Genomic DNA, 22,791 nt, shown 5'->3' with positions numbered 1-22,791 from the left:
TCCTCTGTTCAGCTGAGGGGTGGAGAGTGATAGAGCGGCTTTGGTGGGCACGTGGCATCCAGCCAGGGTGAACCCACCACAGCAACACAAAACCTTATTTCATCTGGGACTTTGGTTGCTTTTGAGCTCGTGCTAAATCAAGCCAATACTAAATACCTCACCAGATTAGATTTATTCCATGACCGTGTGGCTCTTCATGGCTACCTTGACTTGTGGAAGATAAGAGATCACACACCATAGTAAAAGATTTGTACACATACATGACCACCAATCTTCCCCGTTTCTGCACAACACAGTGATTGAAAGCTGCGGGTTTGGAGCTGGTTGGTTCAGACACAATAACAACACCTAGTTTTAAACTCGAGGACTTCATGGAAAGAAGGAAAAAATCAATAAAACCACATGGTATCATGAAATACCCTTCAAAAATGTTTTTTAAATTAACTTAAGTTTTAAAGTGCTTCGTGTCACTTAAAATACTGCATTAGAAACGGTCAAATGCAATGTTCAGTCACTGTGAATACAGGACGTTGGATTTTTGTGAAATGCAGGGGTATAAGAAAAAGAGGCTGAACTGTACTTCTCTGCTTAAAATTGGTTAAAATCCTGTCTGCTGAAAATAGCACTTTGTTAGTTTTAGTGCTGTAGTAGAGAGAGGTACTAAACTTGTGACACACATGGTTTAAGAGGAAGGGCAAGATAAAATCAAATTTAGAATAAATAAATGATTTCTGGGTTAATTTCTGAGTAATTTCAAAATTGACTTCACAGAAACACAGTTTAGTAGCTTAGAAATACTTGAAACTGTGACAGGTAGTATTTTCAACAAATTATACTTCCAGTTTATTTTTTTAGTATTTCAAATCAGATTCCTTGATCATTCACTCACATGTGTATTTATATCCTTCCCTGGACCTGTCCCTCTATTTCTACACCTGTTCTGCCAAAATAAAGTATAGAGCTGTCGAGAACTCACCTCACTTTCAGGCTGGCTGTTTACTTTAAATGAGTTTTTATGGTGGTGGTGATGTAACCCTAAGCCTGAAATGTCAGCACAGTTTTATTATTAACTCACTGCCACAGACCACACTTAGATAAATTCTTTTCCCTCCTTCCTCTTGGCATTTGCCAGGCAAAGCAGCTAAACCACCTTCTGTATTGGCTGCTCCTACCCTGATTCCTCCATCACCTGGAAGGAGGAAAGGGCTGCTCCTTGTTCCGGGGACCCTGGACCAGCAGAGAGCCATGAGGCACGGGTGACTCTCTAACCTGGCAAATACCGTACTATTTTAAGTGCATCCACTTTCCTGGCCAGTCCACTTTATTGTGTTAAACTCATGTTACAGCCCAGATGTCAAGGTTTATTCCCAAGATGACTTTGGAATAGCACCCCTATTGCTGTGAGAGCGCTAGAAACATGCACACCTTCTCTTTCACCTTCTTTCTTTTACACCTCTTTCACCCTCTTTGCTTTATGAGCACAGCTGGGCCGATGCTGCTTAGACCGTACCATGTTCAGTGGCACATCACTGCCAGTAACGTCACCAAGCTCTTAAACGAGCTCTTCCAGCAATCTGCAGCCCACAGAAAACTGTGGGTTAAGCAAGCTGGTCAGCAGACAACTACTATCCCTCACTTAAAAGTTGCCCATGCCTGGAGACATGGCTACACCTTGAGTCAATATGGCTAGACCTTGAGTTGGTATGGTTAGACCTTGCATAGCCCGTCCAACTTGAGAAGCATAGCAAGGTATGCCCCATCACTGACTGATGGCCAACACAATAACCATGACCAGGACTGATCTGCAGCAGAAGAAATGACCACATGTATGTGTCATTTAAAGCTCTGTGCATCAGTTGTGCATGTTCCTTCTGTCACTTCCAGGGTTCCAACTGCTCAGAGGAGGAGTAAACTCTGCAGCTCCATGGGTTTTTGTGCTGCTTCAAGTTGGGCTCCTCTCCTTGACATACTCTTCATGGGCTGTAAAAGTATCAGGAGACCTGGCAAGATTGCTGGCGCTCAGTGCCTCTGACTAGAGCCAGAAAAGGCTTTACTTCAAGCAAAGTAACCACTCACAGCACAGATCCTGGAAAATACAATTCAATTCCATCCCAATAATTATTACAGCACACCAATAGATCTTCCTTTATTTATTTTTGCAAGATAGAGGCCAGTGATGTTAACACTAAACTAGAATTCAATCCATCATAGTAAAATTCATCATAAATCTAGACTAAGTTTAGCAGCTGACTTTGAAATTGCTATAAATGAGACTTCACAGCCTCTGCAAGACTCATAGCAGAATCTATGCAGCCATCAAAGTTGGAATGAGTAAATCCATCGCCCCCACAAATCAGGAGAGGTTGAGTATGAAGGATCATTTGTCCCAGACAATCGGGCATAGCTTTTGTAACCTGAAAGACAAAAGCATACAGGGAGATGGAAAAGAAATTATTTTATTTACCTGAATTTCACGCCAGAAAGGTCCATATTCCTGAGAAACACACCTTCACATGAAGCACCCCTCCCATCCCAGATCATAGGTCCAAGCATTAACAATCAAAGTACCACAGTAAAGTATTTATTTTCTGGAGTTAAATAATTAGAATAAAGCTTTCAGCTCTGTGGAAATTTAGAAACTTTACAGCCCTGTCCTGTCTTATTCTCAGTCCATCTTAGCAGAAATTAATTGCCTGACCCTGGATAGAGAAGGCGTGGAGATCTCTAAGCCAAAAGGTATGAAGATGCATGATCTCACATGAGTAAAGGTGGGCTTGCAAAAACCCCCGGCTACGTAACTGTTCAACAAAGGAAAGGGAGCCTGCCATTTCCAAGACAGCCTGCAACACAACTGGGTTGACCAGGGTGACATTCCTGGACAGGAAGTGAGGTGGACTTCAGAGTAACAACTGTCATGATAACCCTGTGCGAGCATACATACAGCCTTGGGACAACCCACCCTGCCTCCAGCTCTGCTACGCTGGTCTCCTTTTTCATCTGAGTAGCACAACAATTTTTAGACGCTGCTAGAGATACAATCAACACTTTGTAGGTAGCATGGGACAAGTTCTGAGGTTGCTTTGATAAATATTTAATGTCATTCTCAATGTATGCATTGTATTAATTTTAAATATAATTTTTCATTTAAATACAATTTTCCTGGCACTATACCCTCAATTAAATTTGAGCAGTTCTGTGTAACATTTCTAAAAGTGAATGGACTTTGCTTTGGACAGTACCTGAAGCTACCTGGAACTCATGGGGAGAACAAGACCTCTTTTTGATATTGTACTTTATGACAAACACCAATGCGTGTCAAATGGCAGAGTAAAAGCATGCAGCATTTGTGTTTTTACCACACTTGGCTGTGTTACACATTGTAGCCCATTTCAAACCTACGTACAAAGGCTGAGTTGTCTATGTTGTACTAAATCAGTGCATCCCAGAGCAGCACCGGTGAATCTCAGAACAGAGGTAAGGCAGCAGCAGCAGCAGCACTGGCCTAAATGTAAATGTGAGGGCAAGGCAGGTTCAGGCAGAAGGGATAAAAAAGATAAGAAGATGCAGGACAGCTTGATGATGAAGTGATCGGAGAAGGAAGGTGGGAGGAAATAGTCCAAGAAAAGTAATGACTAAACAAGACCCATAAGGATGAAATGTTGAAAAAGGAAAAAATATCTAGAAAGGCAGAGAGAGAGAGGGGGGGAAAAGAGAAGCACAGCAGTAGACCAGCAATAGAGATCAAACCATAGAGATCATAAAGCATGATACAGACAGTACAATTTTCTTTCAATCATTTCTTGACTTTCTGCCTTTGGTCCAAAGATATGGTTTGGATTCAAACATATCTTTTGGTCCACAGATATGATTTGGATTCCTGTGCAGTAAACTGTTACTGTATCCCATCGTGCAACTGTCAGTGTACATGAACAAGACCTAAAGTCCAAGTCATCTTGTTCAGTACAAGGAATTTTTCCACCGATTCAAATGTACATTCAGCTAGCCACTGCGTGCTGTTATATATCATTTCCAAGTATGGATCAGCTGCAAAACGCCCACATTTATGTTACTGGCTGCATTTTGTGTTACCAGCATGTTAGCATCTGTATGAAGAGGTAATTATCTGAAATGAATTTGTAGCCAGTTGCGACCAATTCTCCATTATTTAGCTTAACAGAAGAGTCTAGCCATGTATGGTAAATCCAGCCAGAGATTGTCTTTCTCAGACTAACTTTAGGTCAGTACTTAATTTATTCCTCAATTTTTCTTACAGATTGAGGTCACTGAGAATAAACAATGAAGAAAGGTTTAGCAGAAAAAGGCTTTTTGAGTGTCCTTCCTTCTTGACTACCCAGCACTTACTTGATGCTGGCTGTACCAAACAGCTTCTGGTTTGTCATACTGATCACAGGATCAATATTTTCACATCTCAGCCTGCATGTTTTCACCTGTATGGCAAGATCATGTGCTCAGTGTAGTAAAGGCCCTCACTCTAGACATAGTGACTGGGGAAAGGAATGATTCTGCCCCTTCTTCAAGTTCTTCTGAAGGTGATGTCCAACATAAACTCCAAATTACTCTCGGCTATATGGCACAGCCTGTTAGATCTCCATCCTTGAAGACTTTAAGACTCAGCTAGACTAAGCCATGGTCGAGGTCAGCTAGTGCTGGCAATAGTTCTCCTTTGAGCAACAGGCTGGACTATAGAGCTGAAGAGGTCCTTCTGAGGTCCCCTCTGAAGAGGTCCAATTTCTACGATTCTGTGTTTTCCCAGTATCCCTTATACATATAAAGTGACTCTGTCAAAGGGACCTGACGGGCTGGGAAGCTGTTGGCTCTGAATGCTAGTAGTGTCTTACTGTAATTAAAGCCGGGGATCCAGAATTGCATCTGTGCTGCTAAGTAGTGTCAGTAGAATTTTAGAAGTCCTAATCCCTCATCCGCCATGGATAATTGTTATGTCTGAATTTTAATCCCAGGATTGCGTTTGGCCACGTGAAGGATGTTACAGCTGGATTTAATTAACAAGTAGGATAAATCCCATCTAAAAGAGTCAGGGGAAAGATGCACCCATCTTATCAGTGCCCTTTGCTTCTGTGGCAACAGCTTATTATAATTGAAAGTAAAGATAGCTTTAAGAGAAACAGGGAGCTCTGTCCCAGATAATTTAGGTAGTGATTGTTTTATAGGGTGGCAATAGGGATCTCTTTATTGAGATAACAGATCTGACCTTCACTGACTTATTTGCAATCTAAGACATATTGACATTCATCCACCAAATTAAAGACTGGTGCTAATTCCTCCAGTGACACAGCCATAAAGCACAAGCAGCTGCTGAAGTTGGTGGTTTTAGTTAGTAGCAGCATGGTCAATAGCAGGCAACAGAGGCAGGAGAAGAAAGCAGGAAGAGCTGGAAATTCTACAGTGGTTTGAGAAAATAATAGAGCATCATCCAGCAGTATGATGTCTGAATGTAATTTTTAAATAGGGGAAACAGGACACACACCTACTGATTTAGGAAGACAACAATTTTGAAGCAATTGTGGAAAATAAGAGTTCATTCCTACAGTCACTGTTCCAGCTACCTCTAAAAGATGAAGCAATAGGTACAAGGTTATAAGAAATTGTGTATGGCCATAATTTTGCCAGGATTCAAAAAGCATAGTTGTATGGTAGAATGCAAACGAGACTTTTTTTTTATTCAGTAGTAAGAAATTAACTGCCATTCTTGTCTTTACCCATGTTTTCATGGTGAAATAAATCAGAATGGGCCATATATGATGCATATGTTTATGTGTCACCTTTGACACTATGCTAAAAGTGTGAGTAGTGCAAGGAAAAGGTATATTAAGCCCTTGCCTTGTACACATAAACAAAGTAGCTGAATTTGACAAATTTTATGACAGAGCTCTGTGATAGCAGCAGTATCTAGGGTGTATTAATTATGTTTAAAAATACTTCTTTCTTTGTTTTGGGAGCCCTTTCCAGAGTTGATTAACCAAATGTCTGTCTGTTGGAGATAGATCCAGTTCTTCTCCTCCCTACCACCTGCAGCTCTTGTGCTTGCAAGCAGTTTGAAGCAGAAAGATAACAGACAACACAGAAGAACAGACCAGAAGTCACAACCAGAAAAGGATGCCTTAACAGTGATGACTGTACAGAGATACTGTTACTAGCAAAAAAACCCCTGAACTGATAAAGAGGAACATATAAAACATACCATGATTTTTGTATGAGTCATCTGAAACATTAAAACCTATGTTAAGGTCATTTTTATACAACAACTGAGAACAAATACTATGCACTGGGAAGTGATTTCCAAACTACCAATAACTTGCAGAAAAATAAACTTTGTACTAATGAGACCAGGTTCCTGAATTGGATGCAGATCAAGGGGTAGGAGCAGACTTCCCAACAGTCATCTACAGTAACTTTTCCAGACTTCATAAAAGGAAAAATTTTTAGGGGACTGCTTTAAGTAAATATTTTGCATCAACTTCCACATTCAATTTCACCAATGTAATTTAACTTAAGAGGCTTTGGGTAAACATGTAGATACACTCCACTACTTTAGGAAATTGCCAACAATTTCCTTGGATTTTTAAAAGAAGTCTGTAAAATATACACATTTTGCTATTATTACCTTTAGGTAGTTTACTTTAAAATATTTTTTGCATAACATACTGTTAAATTGAACTGGGCCAAATCAAATAATAACTATTAGTACATCTGAACGCAAGGACTTCCGCTACTCTGTGGTAGGGTGGGAATTTTGCTAATAATATCACATACTTTTGGATACAGAAGAGACAGATTGAGTCATATTTCTGAATACCAGCAAAAATCCCACTGAAGCATGTGGGATTTACTTCCTTCCTGTGCACTGCTCCTGTCCCTACTTACCAGTGCCGCATAACTTACCACTGAGCCACGTTCACTACATAAAAAGATGACTAGAAATGATCTGGCTGTTGTTGGCCAGCCTTGGATGCTGCTCATGGCTACGTGGAGGAATGTATTAAGGATATCGAGCAACTATCCCCTTTCCTCTTGCTACCCAAGGATGAAAACCACTGGGTCATATGATGTCCTGTTTCTTGCGATACACAGGGAGTCTGTACTATGGCATTGCCCCAGCAGCATCTTCCCAGCTGACTGATCCCACCACAGAGTACCTGAGAGTATCTCCATTTCTGAAACTTGATGCTGGCTGGTTTAGGTAGGGATGGCACAATCCTCTCCAGGTGACTGAGAATTAACTGCTGCACCTCTGCAGGGTCTGAATCCAGGTGCTCGCTTCCAAATGTCACAGTCGTGTGAACTACAACTGACGGCCCAATTTCAGGAGACTCTGAAATAAAGAAGAGAGATGCTTTTGAAAGATTACACATTACTGCTTGCCTTCCCCACATGCTGACAATTGTGCCTCTAGCCTAGGAGTCAACAAGAACGAAAATATCTGTGGCACCACCCTGTTCTTCCAGCTGGAAAAAACACAAGGAGTAACAGCACAAGTTGTTCACAAGAAGCACAGTGAAGAAATCCAGGCTTTTTGCAAAATTTGTGAAGGTTTTTCCATTGCAATAACCCTAGCTCCACATACGTCTCCTAGAGGAACCTCAAGGCATTGCCACACCCCGTAAGTAGCAGCTGGAAGGAGCAGGGAATATACTGCAAGCAAACTCTTCCCCTTTTTCCTCCCAGACATTTCAACAGGGTCTACAAGGAGGGCAACCACCTGGCCATTGTGGCAAACTGGCAAAAGAGAACAAGAAGAAACATGTAAAACTGCTTTGCAGGAATTTTTCCAGCCAGGTCTACAAATAGTAACAACCAGTGCCCCTACAGGGAGGCACGCGGTTGCAGCCACCCACCTGCAAGGTCTTGCTTGGGTGGTGGTTGTGGGGGTGAGGCTTCCCAAAGGGCTACACTTGCAGCTGGGACTCGTGTTATCACTGGCAATGGTAAAGGGGAAACCCTTTACAAAAGGCTGAAGCTCACCCAGCCATGTGGTAAGATTAAGGTATTGGATGATGCACCTTTTTTTTTTTTTGGAAGGAAGATTATGCTTGGAAATGGAATGGCTCTGCCACCGCTTGCGGGGATCGATCCCCAGGGGCTGAGCCGCTTACGGCCAAAGGCACGTGAAGTCCTTCTGATTGCAGCAGCACGTCAGATGTAAAACAAACAAATCGCAGTCGCAGCCACTGCAAGCCTGCTGCATGCCAGCCACCGCACCGACAACGGCACGGCTCTGCCAGCAAGCCACTTCCTCTGTCTGAATGGCCGGAGGAGCGCGGGTAGCCGGGTCACCACAGCCAATTTGTTTATCCACCTATATCAGACTAATTTATATTCTTCCTCCCCTGCACGTTTGAAACATGTCCCCTTAAGAGGACAATCTCTGCAACACAGAAATACAAAAGACTTGAACATGAAATCATCACAAGATAAAAATTACCTTTAAGGCAAAGGACAAAAAAAGAAGAGCGTTTGTTGCGTTTCTGTGAAAAGCATCTGCTCCCTCTATAATTGGTTGCATATTGGCCACGCAACAGTATTTACGTAGTTGAAAGGCTAGAAAAAACCCAATACTTCACACATTTATGGAGAGGGAGAAGGGGAAGAGAAGCCAGGGGAGGTTAGCTTGAGAAATCAGCACTTCCTTTTGGCCTGCACAAGTGAACTCAACTTAAATTTTGCTGCTCTAGCAATTTCCAGGAAATCAATATGCAGTTGTCTACATGCATGTTTTGGGGAGTATGAACCTTCAATATCACTTCTGTCCTCTGGCAAATATGTGCAAGTGAGCAAAACTCAAAAAAAGTTTGTCCCTTAAAAATCAACCAGGCTGCAGTGCCCGGGGAGGAACTGAAGGCAGCTCAAGTGCTGATGTTCATCCCAGCATACTTGGAAATGGCCAACCTTCATTACGGCTGGGGCTGGCTGTAGGTTCCCTACAGCAAGGGACTTGTGTCCCCGCCGACGTGTTGGCTTGTCACCTTACAGACTTGGTCTGGACAGCCAACAACCAGCGGCCAGAGAATTTGCCTAGAATAGGGGATTTTCAGGCTCAGTGATTTCCCTGTGCCAAGGCACGATGGGAACCCAGCAGATCCTTGTGTGAGTCATTCCTGCTGGGACTGTTCCGCTTCAAATGAGAAGGATACATTTGCTGGAGCAAGGACACGATCTGGGTTCTGCTATATTTCATCTGAGAGCTCAAACTCACCAAGCTGGTCGTTAAATTAAGCATTTCCCTCTTGCTCCATTAACCAGAAATTCCCCTTTTAGAAGCAGAAAGACTTTTCTGGCTAAATCTTTGTTTGAATTAGCACATTCCTACAAAAATATTTCAGTTTCAGCAAATGAGCATTTTGTGACCAAGGAATCCACAAAGAGGCAGTTGAACACTTTCTGACCAGTTCTGGCTGTTTGATACCAAGCTTGATAGAAATCTTTCTCTCTGCTGTGTTGGTGAAGAGATCTCCAGCTCCTGCAGCTGGAGATCCCCCTTGAGAAGACAACAAGTTCCAGCTTTCCAAAGGCTACCAAAATGTCTTCCTCTGATAAGCTTTCTGTCCTGGGCTGATCACTTCAGAATACACTACTGGCGCAACAGCACCACGTCCTAGCACCCACAGCAAACATGAAAGCAATGGCTTTAAATTCAGTTGGAAGGATTCCTTCACTGAGTCTCTTTCTTGGGGGTGCCAGCTCAGTCAACCCTTGCTCTCGAGAACTGGGAAAATGTGGCAAAAAGGGTGGGAAGATGTTTCCTGGTTGTGATCAGGAATGCACCCTGACAGGCCATGTCAGAAGGTACCGAGCCATAGTGCTGCCTTTTCTTAAAGTTCTCCTTTTCCAAGTAAGGCACTCCTAAGAGGAGAAGATCACTCACTTCACTCCCTGAGCTGGGCTCACAAGCTCTGTTTTCAGCAAGCACTAGAGGTCTTTTCCTGGGTTATTTCATGAAGTGTCCAGAAACTTTGAGTTTGTTTCCTATTTTAATCTGAGGTGCTGATTTTGCTCTCTTGTGTCTTGGGCTTGAAAGTAAGCCTTAACCATTGGGGATGGACAGGTCCAAGATATCCACCCGACATGGACTTGAGATGAGGGCAAGGCAGATCTGGGGACTAAGACTGTAGGGTGAAACAAGGACCACTCTTGTCTAGAAGCAGAGGCTCAGCCAAAGGGGCCATCTTCTTCCCTGAACTCTGATCACCTGAGTCTAACATCCAGCTTCAGATCCATCTTCCCGAGATTCCTCCTGCCACCTCCAAGCCTGGTTTCACAGGCTACCACAGGACATATCTCTGTTCACATCAGCTTTTCCAACTGTGTGGAAAAATGTCAGAAACACTACTCAGTCTCTCATCCCCATTTTGGGGGAGAAAACAGGTATTCTGACGTCTCCACATAGAGACTGTCAGGGACAGAAGACCAAGTGGGGAAGCTTGTTAAGTACCTTGGGATTTATTATAGTGTACATGGTATTTTGGCAAATTCTTCCACATAAACTTGGCAAAAAGGCTCATTAAAAGACGTCTAAGCATTTTGATAAAATAAATATTCATTGCTTGCTGTGACTTGTTATAGCCAATGATTCTTGGACAGGGCTGCCTTCTTTCAAATCTCTCATCTCTTCCATAGCATGTACAAAACAAGTTTCAGGAAAACAGGCAGTTCGTTGAGTTTTTAATTCCTCCTTTGAGCTACTGATAGCTTGGAGAGCTTCCAGAGGCCACTGAGTCACAGCCTTCCAGTACTGAAATATGCAGCCTGCAAGGATCAAGTTTAGCCTCAAGCTCTTTTCTTTCTTCTGCGAAAATATTGGCTAAGAGAGGCGTTTAAAATAGATTTTTCCCTGAAAGCAATGAGGGTATCTCAGCCTTGATGCACTGGGTATGAACGACTTGTTCAGCTGTCGCAGGAGTAAAACCGTCATTTTCCTCCCAATGTGTTTAGATCAGGCTGCAACAGCTAGCTTAAAAACAAGGGCTTCTGGCAGGGCTTCACATGAGATTTTAATTTTCTTTATTTGTGGCAAGGATGCAAGCTGTCCACGGCCATGCTAGCAGATGACGAAGTAGCATGGGAGATGTGGCAAGCCCGGGAACGCTCGGCAATGCAAGGGGTAATGATCTGAGGGTGAATGGAAGCAGCATAAAAGCTTTCATCTGCTCCCAGTTCTTCCCCCTCTCATCCCAGCTGCATGGCAATTAATCCGATCAGTTGATGCAGTGGAAGGCATAAGACGCTGGGTAGATCAGAGCTAGAATGAGACAGCAGAGCTGGCTGTAACTTATACCTACTTAATGAGCAAGGAGCCGCTCTGCCAGTGTTGGCAGTGTCCTCGGCATCCACAGTTGCTGAGGGACCCCACTGAAAACCTACGAGCAGCGAGCTTGCGCCTGGCTCTCCTTCCTCCGTCCAACCCGTGCTGCACCGCCGCAGTGGTGACGTTGGCTGCCGGGGCTGGGTGCCTGCCCCTATCCCCTCTGGTCTGCCTCCATTTACTCGCACCAGGAGGAAAGCAGCTTTTTGTGCAGAGACCCTGTCGAGGCTGCGGACAGGGAGCACTAGCATCGTCTCGTGCAGCAATGGCAGTTTGGTGGACACGGTTTGTGCCCAAGGTTCAGACTCTCCTCTTCCCCATGGCATAGGAAAGATGCAATACTGTAACTACAGGTTTCCTTTGCTTCTGTGTTAAGTTTTCCTCTTTCTACTGTGAATTTCTTTTGCTCTGCTGCATTGCACAGGATGGGCACAGGCAGATAGTAGATGCAAAGTGACAAATGTGAGGATAAACACATTCCTTTCAAGACTCACTTTGCTTCCATGTAAACAGAGAAGAACTGCAAGATCTTTGGCATCGCCTCATCCAGCCCAGCATCCCATCCCTGACAGAGAAGGTGTCGCAGAAGCCACTACATCGCTGCTTGGCCCGGCAGCAGCGGCTGGGGCTGCATGGACCCTGCAGACTGTGGAGCTCGTGGGGATGGGAAGAGGGGCAGAGCCAGGCTCTGATGTGGGTCTCAGATTTAACACGGCCACCCTCCTTGGGATGTCTTGGCCACCACCACTATCTACAATACAGTCATTCTGAGCAGCCTGCAAGGCTGAGCAGAGTAGCAGGGATGAACAAATCCACTTTTTGTCTCAAAGTCAGAGTATGAAGTTCCACCAGTTCCCCACAGTCTAGTCCACAAAGACCTCATGGGAGATGCTGAAACATTTCAGATCAAAGTCCGGCTGCACTGTCAGTCTGATCAGCAGTGTCTTCCGCTCTTAGGGAGTCTGAAACCACATACATAGAAAAGGAAAATGGATGCATTGAAAGACAGGAGATTAAATAAATGTGAAATTAAGAAAGTAGGGAATTGAAAAGTGAGGCTCTAACTGCATCTTCCACATCCTAAAGGGAAGGTGACAGTGATGACAGAGCCAGACTTCTCTTCAAGTTCAAAGCAACAGGACAAGAGCCAATGGGCACAACTGCAGTGAGAGAAAATCCCATGAGGATACAGCCCCTACCCGTGTGAGCGGGGCATCCCTAGGACAGGACCCTGAGTGGTGGGGGGTCTCCATCCTCAGGGACTGCCCCAACTCGCCTGGACACCTGCTGTAGCAATAATGTTTGCTCTGCTGGGAGCAGGGTCAGGCCAGAGAGCCCCATCCCGCTGCCTCCAGCTGGAGCCTGGTAGGTTTGTATAAGCCCAGGAAAACAGACAAGGAAGACCTCCAACACTGAGTAGCGTGAAGTACAAGCTGTCACAGGTAGAGGACACATCAAGCTATCTGGAGGGGTGTCAAGGCCAGAAAGCACGAAAGCAGTTAGAGCTCACCATACACTGCACTTCAGCCAGTTATAACCATGAATTAAGCACTAGCAAAGTCTCCCCATGTTGAACTCTCTGGGGAAACTGGATCATGACCTACAATCTGGGAATGAGGGGAAAGGTGTTTGGACTGTGAGCAGGAGAAGGTGGCCATCAGCTTCTTAACATTTCAGGACTGTCTCAACCCTCGTCATTAATTCCCAGCTGGAGGAATCACACAGGCTGTGTAAAGAAAGAGAAGGATAGACTGCTGACAGTGAGAATTTATGCAGGATTAAGCCTGTCAGGAGTATTATCTTCCAGAAAAAGGTTGGGGCTAATAAAAGACGCCCTGGAGAAGAGCACAGAGAACTGAGCCCAGGGCCACTTCCCCAGTACAGTGGCTTGTGGCTCAAGAGCATCTGGCATCAGAAAGGTGGCTCCTAGCTTCAAATAACATATTTAGTGTGAAATGGTAAAATGGAAGAGCATGGTGTCCTGGGTGAAGCTGCTCAGCAAAGCTGCTTGGGCTAGAAGGGTAACTATCACTATTACGGTGGGATAAGAAGACTTGTGGGTAAATTCCTCCATGTACTCTGTACTGCAGGACAGTGACAATATGAACAGCCCGTGGTGCCGTGTCCTCCCACAGGGATATCCTTCTGCCCTGGGAAGTTATCAGATGATATTAAGGGTGTAAAGTCAGCTCCTGCGGTGGCCACGTCCTCCTTACCATCAGTCTCATGGAAAGAAGGGGACAGAGAGACCACTAAAGCATAAACACCTTGATAAAACAAAACATAACTTCTCAGAGAAAGCCCACAGTAGATTATCTGTCCACCAAAATCTTCTCCCTTGCAAAATGCATAACCTACTTTTCTCTGGTGAATCTATACCAAGGTCAGTGTTCAGAGTCCCTGAAATTCAAAAGACATTTTAGAGATTAGTTGCAATCCTCGGGATCCACGAAGGTCTCAAGTTTCCTTAGCAGGGACAACATGATTAGAGCCTGAAAGTCATAGGATTTATTTGTCAAATGGTCAGGATGGTATCTATCATGTTCTGGGAGTGTGACAGGTTGAAAAGTTAACTGTGGAAGGGGAGGAACTGGCAGGTAACATGGATTTCAAGGTGCCAGGAAGGGGACAGAGCACAGTGCTCTTGGGACTATATTAATGGCAGACGGTACCCTAAGAAGGACCCTGACACTGCCCGTGTGGCTAGCAGTGGAGACTTGGCAAAGACAGGGAGAAGCAGCTATAGCTTCTCCTGCTATCCCTAAGAAAGCAGAAGCCAACTGGATTTGACCAAACTATAATATTCTAGGAGAGAAAATCGATGCCTGAGGGCCACTGTGGAGAACATCTTGCAGTTGCTCAGCTGAAAGGCTTTGAAGCAAGAAACCCCGTACCGCAAGGGACACAGTGTCCACCGAGGCACATATGGACTAACCTTGAAGAATTGCCTGGTTTTGCCAAGGGTGCTTTGTTGGACTCACTTCCCAGTTAATTTACTAGTGTGTCCAGTAAATACTCACCAGAACATTGCCTGCCTCAGAGTCACAGGACTTAGGTGGGGAGGGACCTCTGGAGGTGTCTAGTCCAACCTCCTGCTCAAAACAGGGGCCAGCTTCAAAGTCAGATCGTACTCCTACTACTCAGCTGAATGGCTGGGAACCCCTCCAGCGTGGGCACTAGTGCCGTGTCTCTCCTTTCTAGAGGATCGATCCTAGGGTTACAACCTAGTCTTCTGGAAGAGACCTGTATAGGGATGTTACAGGCACACATCTTCCTTCCTAGAGGAAGTGTGTCAAGTATTTTTCTCGTGTTCCTGCCCAAAACCTGGAGTCAGAACAGATACCGATAAAAAATGAGACATGGTTGCTTCCTGCCCCTCGGGACTTTTAATCTTACTGGGGAGGTGTGTTTTGCTATCCAAAACCTATTCTGGTCCTGGGTAGCATGAGGGGAAGGGAAAGGGCTTCATCACTGCCATGCCAAACAAACCCTCAAAGCTAGGCTGTAAAGAATATGCTGTTGGGTCCGCACAGAGGGCAACAGAGAAGCTGGACACCTCCGGACAGGCTGGAACTGTATCCCTGCTCCCTGGGAGGGATCAGCAGGCTGCCGAAAGAGAAGTCAACATGCAGACCTCATAACACTATATCCAAAATGAAAAAAAGAACAGTGGTTAACTTTACCACACCTAGCAAAGGAGCAAGAGAGATGGAGGTTCGCTTTCAAAATGCCACACTGCTATTTAGCAAAAGGGTTAGCGAGCTTCCTGAGTTATCCTCAGAAGTTCCCGTGGTTCGTAACGTCCTGTATTCTCCCTGGAATAAAATCTGTTCTATCTCACAAGGCACATTTTGGAAGAGTCCATGTAAAGAACAGCGCTAACTATTTTATATTCAGAAATTCAGTATTTCATTAGCCTTACAGACAGTTCCTGATTAGTTTTCTAACAGGCAGGCAGGGCAAGGCAGGGGATTACAAAGCAATTGGCCATGTAATGAGGTGAAAACCTAAATAACTCTTTAACTCTTCCATCTTCCTAAAAGTTCTTATTTCAGTAAAGAGAAGATAAAGGAATCTGTATTTTAAAATTAAAAAGGACTCAAGAATTACGCTGATCCTGAAAACTTGTAAGATGAATCTTCCCTTTAAATTATATAACCTTGCATTCCTGAAGCAAAAGAAGAGAACTGCTTCCATTTTTATGTGTCATCTATCTTTAGTCCTCCAGCATGCAAAGAGATGCAAAGACTGCAGTATTACAGAAATGAGGCTTGAAATAATTTATACTGAAGAATTCCCACTGTCCCCTCGACCAGTTATAAATATTGATGGAGTGTTTAAGGCAGCCAGTCACACAAATATTTAATATTCATACATACCGCACAGGGAATTCAACATACACTTCTTGTAGGCTCTTCCTTACGTAATGTTTGAGCGCATTACCTCTGCGGATGGAGATGCGATTTTATGAACAGCAGCTGGAAGAAGAACGATTTGAAATGGGGCCCTGAGCAATGACAAGCCTTTGAACAAATTAAATGGGAGATAGTTCATGCAGTAGCCCTTGGGCCAGTCTGGGCAGGGCAGGAGGTAAAAAATCTGCTCCATACCACAGCCGGAGAGAATGGCCCTACCTGGAGCCTCTGGCAGAAAGCACCAAGGGAGACTTGAGGTCGACCCTGAGGGTTTTGGAATCAGGGGTACAGAGGATCCAAAGCCCGCTGTACTCCAACTGGGAAAGAGATATTGGCAGCATATGAAGGGGTTCGAGCTGCTTCGCAAGTGGTTGGTGCTGAAGCACAGCTCCTGCTGGCACCCCGACTGCCGGTGCTGGGCTGGATGTTCAAAGGGAGGGTTCCCTCTACACATCATGCAACTGATGCTACGTGGAGTAAGTGGGTTGCACTAATCACACAACGGGCTCGAATAGGAAACCCCAGTCACCCAGGAATCTTGGAAGTGATCATGGACTGGCCAGAAGGCAAAGATTTTGGAATATCACCAGAGGAGGAGGTGACACGTGCTGAAGAGGCCCCACTGTATAATAAACTGCCAGCAAATGAGAAGAAATATGTCCTGTTCACTGATGGGTCCTGTCATCTTGTGGGAAAGCACTGGAGGTGGAAAGCTGCTGTATGGAGTCCTATACGACAAGTCGCAGAAACTGCTGAAGGAGAAGGGGAGTCGAGTCAGTTTGCAGAGGTGAAAGCCATCCAGCTGGCTTTAGATATTGCTTGAATGAGAAAAGTGGCCAGTGCTTTCTCTCTATACTGACTCATGGATGGTGGCAAATGCCCTGTAGGGGTGCTTGCAGCAATGGAAGCAGAGCAACTGGCAGCGCAGAGGCAAACCCATCCGGGCCACCGCATTATGGCAAGATATATAGACTTCCCTTGGAGCAATGGGTGGTGGGACATTCAAACACTGGGATACACATTTAGCTAAAGCCACCTGGTTAGTCAACACCAGGGGATCTGCCAATCGAGCTGCCCAGTCAAAACTTTTACGTACTGTAGAAGGAGATACAGTCCCTGTAGTGCACATAAAAATATGCTGGGGAAGACAGTCCTGGTTATTCCTGCCTCGGGCAAAGGCAAACCTATCCATGGTACTGCTTTTGCTCAAGGACCTGGGTGCACTTGGTGGGTGATGCAAAAGGATGGGGAAGTCCAATGTGTACCTCAAGGGGATTTGATTTTGGTTGAGAATAGCCAATGAACTGAATTGTATGTTAATTGCTGTATAATACTGTATGTCATCACTACTGTGGTCACTACATGCCATATCAATGGTATTACACTAAGAATCACCCAAATTAATGAAGAATGAACTTCGATGAAACTGAGCAAAGTGCAGTGATGATAGAATTGGACAAGCGCAGTGGTGATGGAACCAGAACTAGCTTCAGCATGCACCAATCCAACACCACACACCATCTCTCCTTCCTTGAAGGACTGTTATGACAGATGGAATGATATCTATGTGTAAGTATCAAAACACAGGAAAGGTGGTGGTGATTAATTGGTGGTGATGTATGTGTGTGTGTGTCTCTATTATTAGCAGAGCTGTGCATGTGTTTGAAGAAAAGTGAATCACTTGGTGACCACTTTTGATTTTTATACTTCTGTACGTCAGCATTACTGAACACAATACAGGCATGCTTTCCAACCCTCCTGTGCTCAGCCAGAAATACTGCTCCAGCTAACACGTACTGCTCTCTCCCTAGTACTACTTTTCCTGGAACAAAGTCCAAATCTGCAAAATGCAAGTTCACCAGGAAAGACAGTGCAGTCAAGGCGGCTGGTTGACTGTTTATATGTCACAAGGAGAGCCCTACTGGAGAGAAATCATCTTCAGTCTGGCCCCCAGCTTGTTCCAGCCCTATGAAGGTATACAATTTGTTCTTCTTGGAAAAATTCGCTCATATAAACAGATCTCTCCCACGATAGGAGGGAAATTTCAGTAAGAAAGGTATGTGTCAACACTTATGTTCTGGTAGTTTCTATGTATTTGTTAACAACATGCCCCAAACAATATGCTTTTTATTTAGTTAAATTGTATTTGGAGACAGCAAAGACACTGTACTTAGCTATTTCATAATTCCATTATAATCCCATATTCGTTGTTCTCTGTGCTGGCACTTTGAAATCACATATGCAAGCAGGTGAGGAAAGGATGGGTGAATTTCTCCCTTGGGCTGTGTCCTCTTCTGCACAGTAAGAATCAGGCATCTGGGATGGACAATACTAGTAGGTGCTATTAACTATCAAGTACTTACCGTTAAACACAACGAGGGCAATATTATCTTAGATGCAAGAAAATCTCCAGCTGCATATTGTCAGTAACAAGGAGACAATGCCAGAGAAAAAAAAAATCCCTCTGTATTTGGCTTTCCTTACACTTTTTTTACATACTCACTATTGGTGCCTGCTGGAAGAAACATATCAGGGTGGATGCATCTTTGTTTTGGCCAGTTCAGCCATTCTTTTGTTTTATTTTCCCTCTTTTCAGACCAACAAGCTAAATTCTTAGGAGAAATAACAAAATTGGGCTTCCACAGTGGTGAGTTGATTCATGTCTCCAACTCCTTTGCTCCCAGCATAAACTGCTGTTCCTAGAGTCACTTCAAGAGCCATTGCTACCCAACTGGTTTTGGTGCAAAGAGGGGCATATCTGGAAGAGTGACTTGAACTGTACTATCACCACAACAAGGAGGAGTGCAAGGTCCTGCATCTGACACAGGACAAGCCCATGCATCAGTTTGGCTAAGCAACAGACTTTTCTGAAAAGATCCTGCTGGTTATGGTGGATCCACCATTGAATACAAGCCAGAAGTGCAAAGGCGGCAAGTCACATCGCATCAGGGCCTTGAGCAACGTGATCTAACTTCACAGCTGAATCTAACTTCAAACCTTGTGTGGGGGTAGGACCAGACAACCTCCAGTGGTCCCTTCCAACCTGAACGACCAAACGACCGTGATTCTAATTGGTAGAGGCAGGCAATGGAACAGGAGGCAACATCCACACGCTGAGCCTTGGGAAGTTCAGATTGCAGATGAAGAAACACTTCTTCCTCCAATGGAGGTGCAGCCCTCGGACAGGTCACCAGCAATGTGGGGGATCTGCATCCTGGATTTATTTTTTTAAAACCTCAGCTAGACAAGGCACGGCTGTCCCCACCCTGTGTTAGCATAGCTTGCTGTGAGTCGGAGCTCGAGCAGAGGTCTTCAGAGGTCCTGGCCACCAGCGCTGCTGTTATACGGCGACACTGCCTCATGATAGCTTTTTACATTAAATTGCATAAATTACATTAAATTACAGTGTAAGAGAGGGAAGGCATGCCTAACCTTATAGCTGTTTTCTAGCACGGTGACAGCACGTAGATACAAGGGTGACAGGCAAGGTTTTCAATGGCCTGCCCAGGAGGTACTAACATCACTGATGTCTGCAGACTACAAGCAGGAAACAATGAATCCCGACTGAACAAGGAAGACTAGAAACAGAAGTCTCCCAGGTCTAAATCTGAACATGCTTCAGCGCAGTGAATTTGGTAATACTTAATAATTACGTATTAGGCAGCAGCTGATTATGAAAATCCTTTCTTATTCTGTGACAGTGACTCACAGTGCTTTGTAGGTCACCACAAAGGTGGGTAGGTTTTTACCCCCACTTCACGGATGTGGTTAAACCTGGTCTTGTTGCAATGTGAGCAAGTAACAGAATCGGGAAGCATTTTCAGCTCCTAATGAACTTGATTAAACTCAAATGCTAGTGGTTTTTCTTGAGCTATTCTATGCCAACACACTCTTGGTATATGAAATACATTCAATAAATAAAACATATACTTACTCGACTGCCATCTTCCAGAAACAGATGAGAAGTGTCTGCCTTGTGGGATGTTCTCCAAGCTTTACCGAGCAGCCGTACTATGCACAGCCATTTCAAGGATTTTCCGTGATCATAAAAGCACACTGGCTAACTCTGAATTAGACTGAACAGCCTCAATTATATAACTCATTACTACTTCCAAGCATGCTTAGTGGAAAGAAGAGGAGTTGTAAAGTAATGGATGATGGGAGATGGCATGTGTATGAATCAATGTTTAAACAAAGGAACTCCAGTTCTTTCTTGGAATAGCAACATTTTGATGTCTCAAATCCCCTGACACTGGTTTCATAAATGCAGTAACGTAAACCATGTGCTGGGTGGTGATTTTCTGAGGACCTTCCCGCTTTCATTGTGTATTTTATTACAGGCCAAATGTGACATTAAATGCTATCCGCTGCGGCTTGGAGTTAAATACTCACTCTGTTCAGAATAGCAACACTCAATTAAACAGCATTTTTCATGATCTACACCCTCTATTGTCACTGTGTTTAAGGGAAATAATGGGAGCACTGACCTATATTGCGTTTCTTATTATCGATGGAGATGAAGCGTATGCAGGGATTATCAGTGATGTACTGTGCAGCCCAGGGGACATCAATCCGTGTACCGGCTTCATAAAAAAGTCCCAGAGCGTAGCGGGAGGAGTAGCTCACAGATTCCAGTTGCTGCTTTTGACTTTCATTAATTACTGTGGAAAAAAAAAGAAAAAGACAAATCAGACAATCCCTCTTCTCTCAGAACATTAAATGTGTGAATGCTGCGGTTAAGCTGATTATCCCTTCCTGAAAATGACCAGACTGCTAAAACTAAGAATTTAATATTAAGCCTAGTGCGTTGTAATATTTTTTCTGGGACACCTATTCATGAAGTTTTAATGGCGCATTATGTAGAGTATGTCCTTCACATGCAACTCCCCCCATCTGTTGTTGGTTTATCTCCCAGTTCTCACAAGTTGCCTCTGACTTGAAACTTCAATGACCGGTGACTTTTTTCCAAATCTTTTCTCAAAGGGTGAATAAACGGGAATAAAAGGTTTGGGTTGCCTCTAGCACATGAAGTAAATGATTGTATGGCTCTGCAAAAACCCAAATGACTTCACATATCAACAAAGTGAACACAGGGACTCTTGAATCTCTGGGGAAAATAGCCCCACAACTTCTGTGTTGCAATTCAAGTGGATGAAGAGAACTCTGCACTTCAGCACACAAAGGGTTTGTAGTGAAGTTCAGCTCCTTCAGCTGAAGGTATTTTAAAGCAGTTGCAGAAAATTTCAGAGCAAATATGAATCCATTCCTCCCTATGATTAACACTCTCAACTAATCTCCTAATTACAGTAAGATCTGCTTTTTGCCTCAATTTTATAATCTTCATAAAAAGCTACACAAAGTAGTATTAGCCCCACTGTGCATTCAAATACTATCTTATTTCATGCCAAAGAGAAATACAACAGTTTGACTAATCATGGACTTAGGTACTACATCTCTCTTCCTAATACCAAATGGACGGCCAATGCTTCTGCGAGCTGGAGCAGGACTTGCAAAGACAAAATCACAGTGGTCTCCTGCTTGTATGTGTAACTGCATGCTCTGTTGGGCTTGTTTGGAGATTTGATATTGAGAGGCAAAAGAACAACAATCGAGGTGCTTCATTTTATGCAAAATTCAGCTGACAGGATGAACATCTTGTATGAAGAAAGAAGCAGCCGATGGCCATATCCACCATGGCACCTCCCACAGGCAGCAGGCCTTGAGTGCTATCTTCAGAAGGACTTCAGCAGAAGTCCAGCCCCAAGACAGCCCAGTCCCGCACATGGGGCAGGCTGGGATGGGCTGGTGGAGGGGGCAGCTCTCCACGCAAGGCTCCGCAGGTGAGAGACATCTGCAGACTCATGCACACAGCTGGCCAGGTGTCACAGCAATGAAGACCAACCAGCCCCATGTGTGAGAGCATCCAGTAGGTCAAGGGAAGGCATTATTCCCCTCAAGTGAGGCCACACCTGGACTCACAGTGCAGTTGGTTGTGCCCCCCAGTACAAGGGAGACAAGAACAAACTGGATAAAGTCCTGTGCAGGGTCACTAACGTGGTCCACTAAAGGGGGTCTCCATTCCTGGGGACTGCCCTGACTCGCTCAGACACGGCCCCATACAACTTGCTGGAACTGCGGTGTTGGGCCTGCTGGGAGCAGTGTGCCTCCAGCTGGAGTTGGTGGGACTGGGCGATTCTGTGTACCTTACCCATACCACAGCCACCTCCACGCGACTGCAATTAACGTGCTTCGAAGAAGAACGCTGGTGTGGCTGACCTTGCTGTCATGACTAATGCTGCTCCTCAGAACTTGCAATCAGGATGGCTTCATCACACACTCACTCCACCAGCACACGCTCTCTCCCCAGGAACCAATACATCCTGCTGTGCCAAGGCAAGGCTCTAGGAACCAGGGCTACAAATCAAGCCTCCATGCATGGTGCCATGACGCAGGCACTCCTGACTGATGCGGTGCCGGCCAGGGGCAGGGGTCCAGCAGCACTGGCAGAGCGTTTTCCAGCAGGATGCATGTTGGAGAGCACATTCAGTTGTGCTGAGAAGTCCTTGCAACAACTGCCACTAAACCTGTAAAGCCTACATACCACTGGTCTGCATCAAGGTCCATTCCCACCACTGCTACTGGCATACTCCCTTCTCAAACAGCATCAAGGCTGCCTGTGTTCAGAGTCTATTTACATGCAGAGGACAATGAGCAGGGGAGAGTGTCATTCCTGAGCCAGTCCTGGTGGAGAGGAGAGCTGGTGTCACCCCAGCTATGGGTGGCCATTTCAGCTTTGCAAGTCTACAGGTGCCGAGTCCAAACTCCTCGTCATGACTGGTCCATTCTGGCAACACTTCCATGTGTCCTCCCAAAATGCACACGGACACAATTCATGTCCCTGTTCAGTGTCCTCTGAGAGGCTCAGTAAGCCATGAAGCCTACTATGTCTCAGAAGCCTTGCCAGACCACCAGAGAAGGTTCACCAAGGACACTGAGTCCACTCTTCACAGACAGGTGCCTTCTATGGGAGGATGCATG

General features: G+C 44.8%; 1 protein-coding gene across 1 annotated transcript in view; it reads right to left on the bottom strand.

Annotated features, from left to right (window-relative positions):
• Positions 1 to 2,261: 2,261 nt before the first annotated feature.
• The window catches only part of RNLS (renalase, FAD dependent amine oxidase), a 77,310-nt gene continuing 56,780 nt past the window's right edge, over positions 2,262 to 22,791 (bottom strand). The window contains exons 5-7 of the mRNA XM_075717601.1: positions 20,241 to 20,414; positions 7,176 to 7,351; positions 2,262 to 2,414 (exon numbers count right to left, since the gene is read on the bottom strand). Coding sequence (XP_075573716.1) covers positions 2,262 to 2,414; positions 7,176 to 7,351; positions 20,241 to 20,414 — 503 coding nt within the window. The remainder of the gene's footprint in view (positions 2,415 to 7,175; positions 7,352 to 20,240; positions 20,415 to 22,791) is intronic.

The sequence above is a fragment of the Pelecanus crispus genome, chromosome 10 (assembly GCF_030463565.1).
Source record: "Pelecanus crispus isolate bPelCri1 chromosome 10, bPelCri1.pri, whole genome shotgun sequence".
In the NCBI taxonomy this organism is placed as follows: Eukaryota; Metazoa; Chordata; class Aves; order Pelecaniformes; family Pelecanidae; genus Pelecanus; species Pelecanus crispus.
The sequence above is the reverse complement of the archived record's forward strand: the minus strand, read 5'-3'. Positions and strand labels throughout refer to the sequence as shown.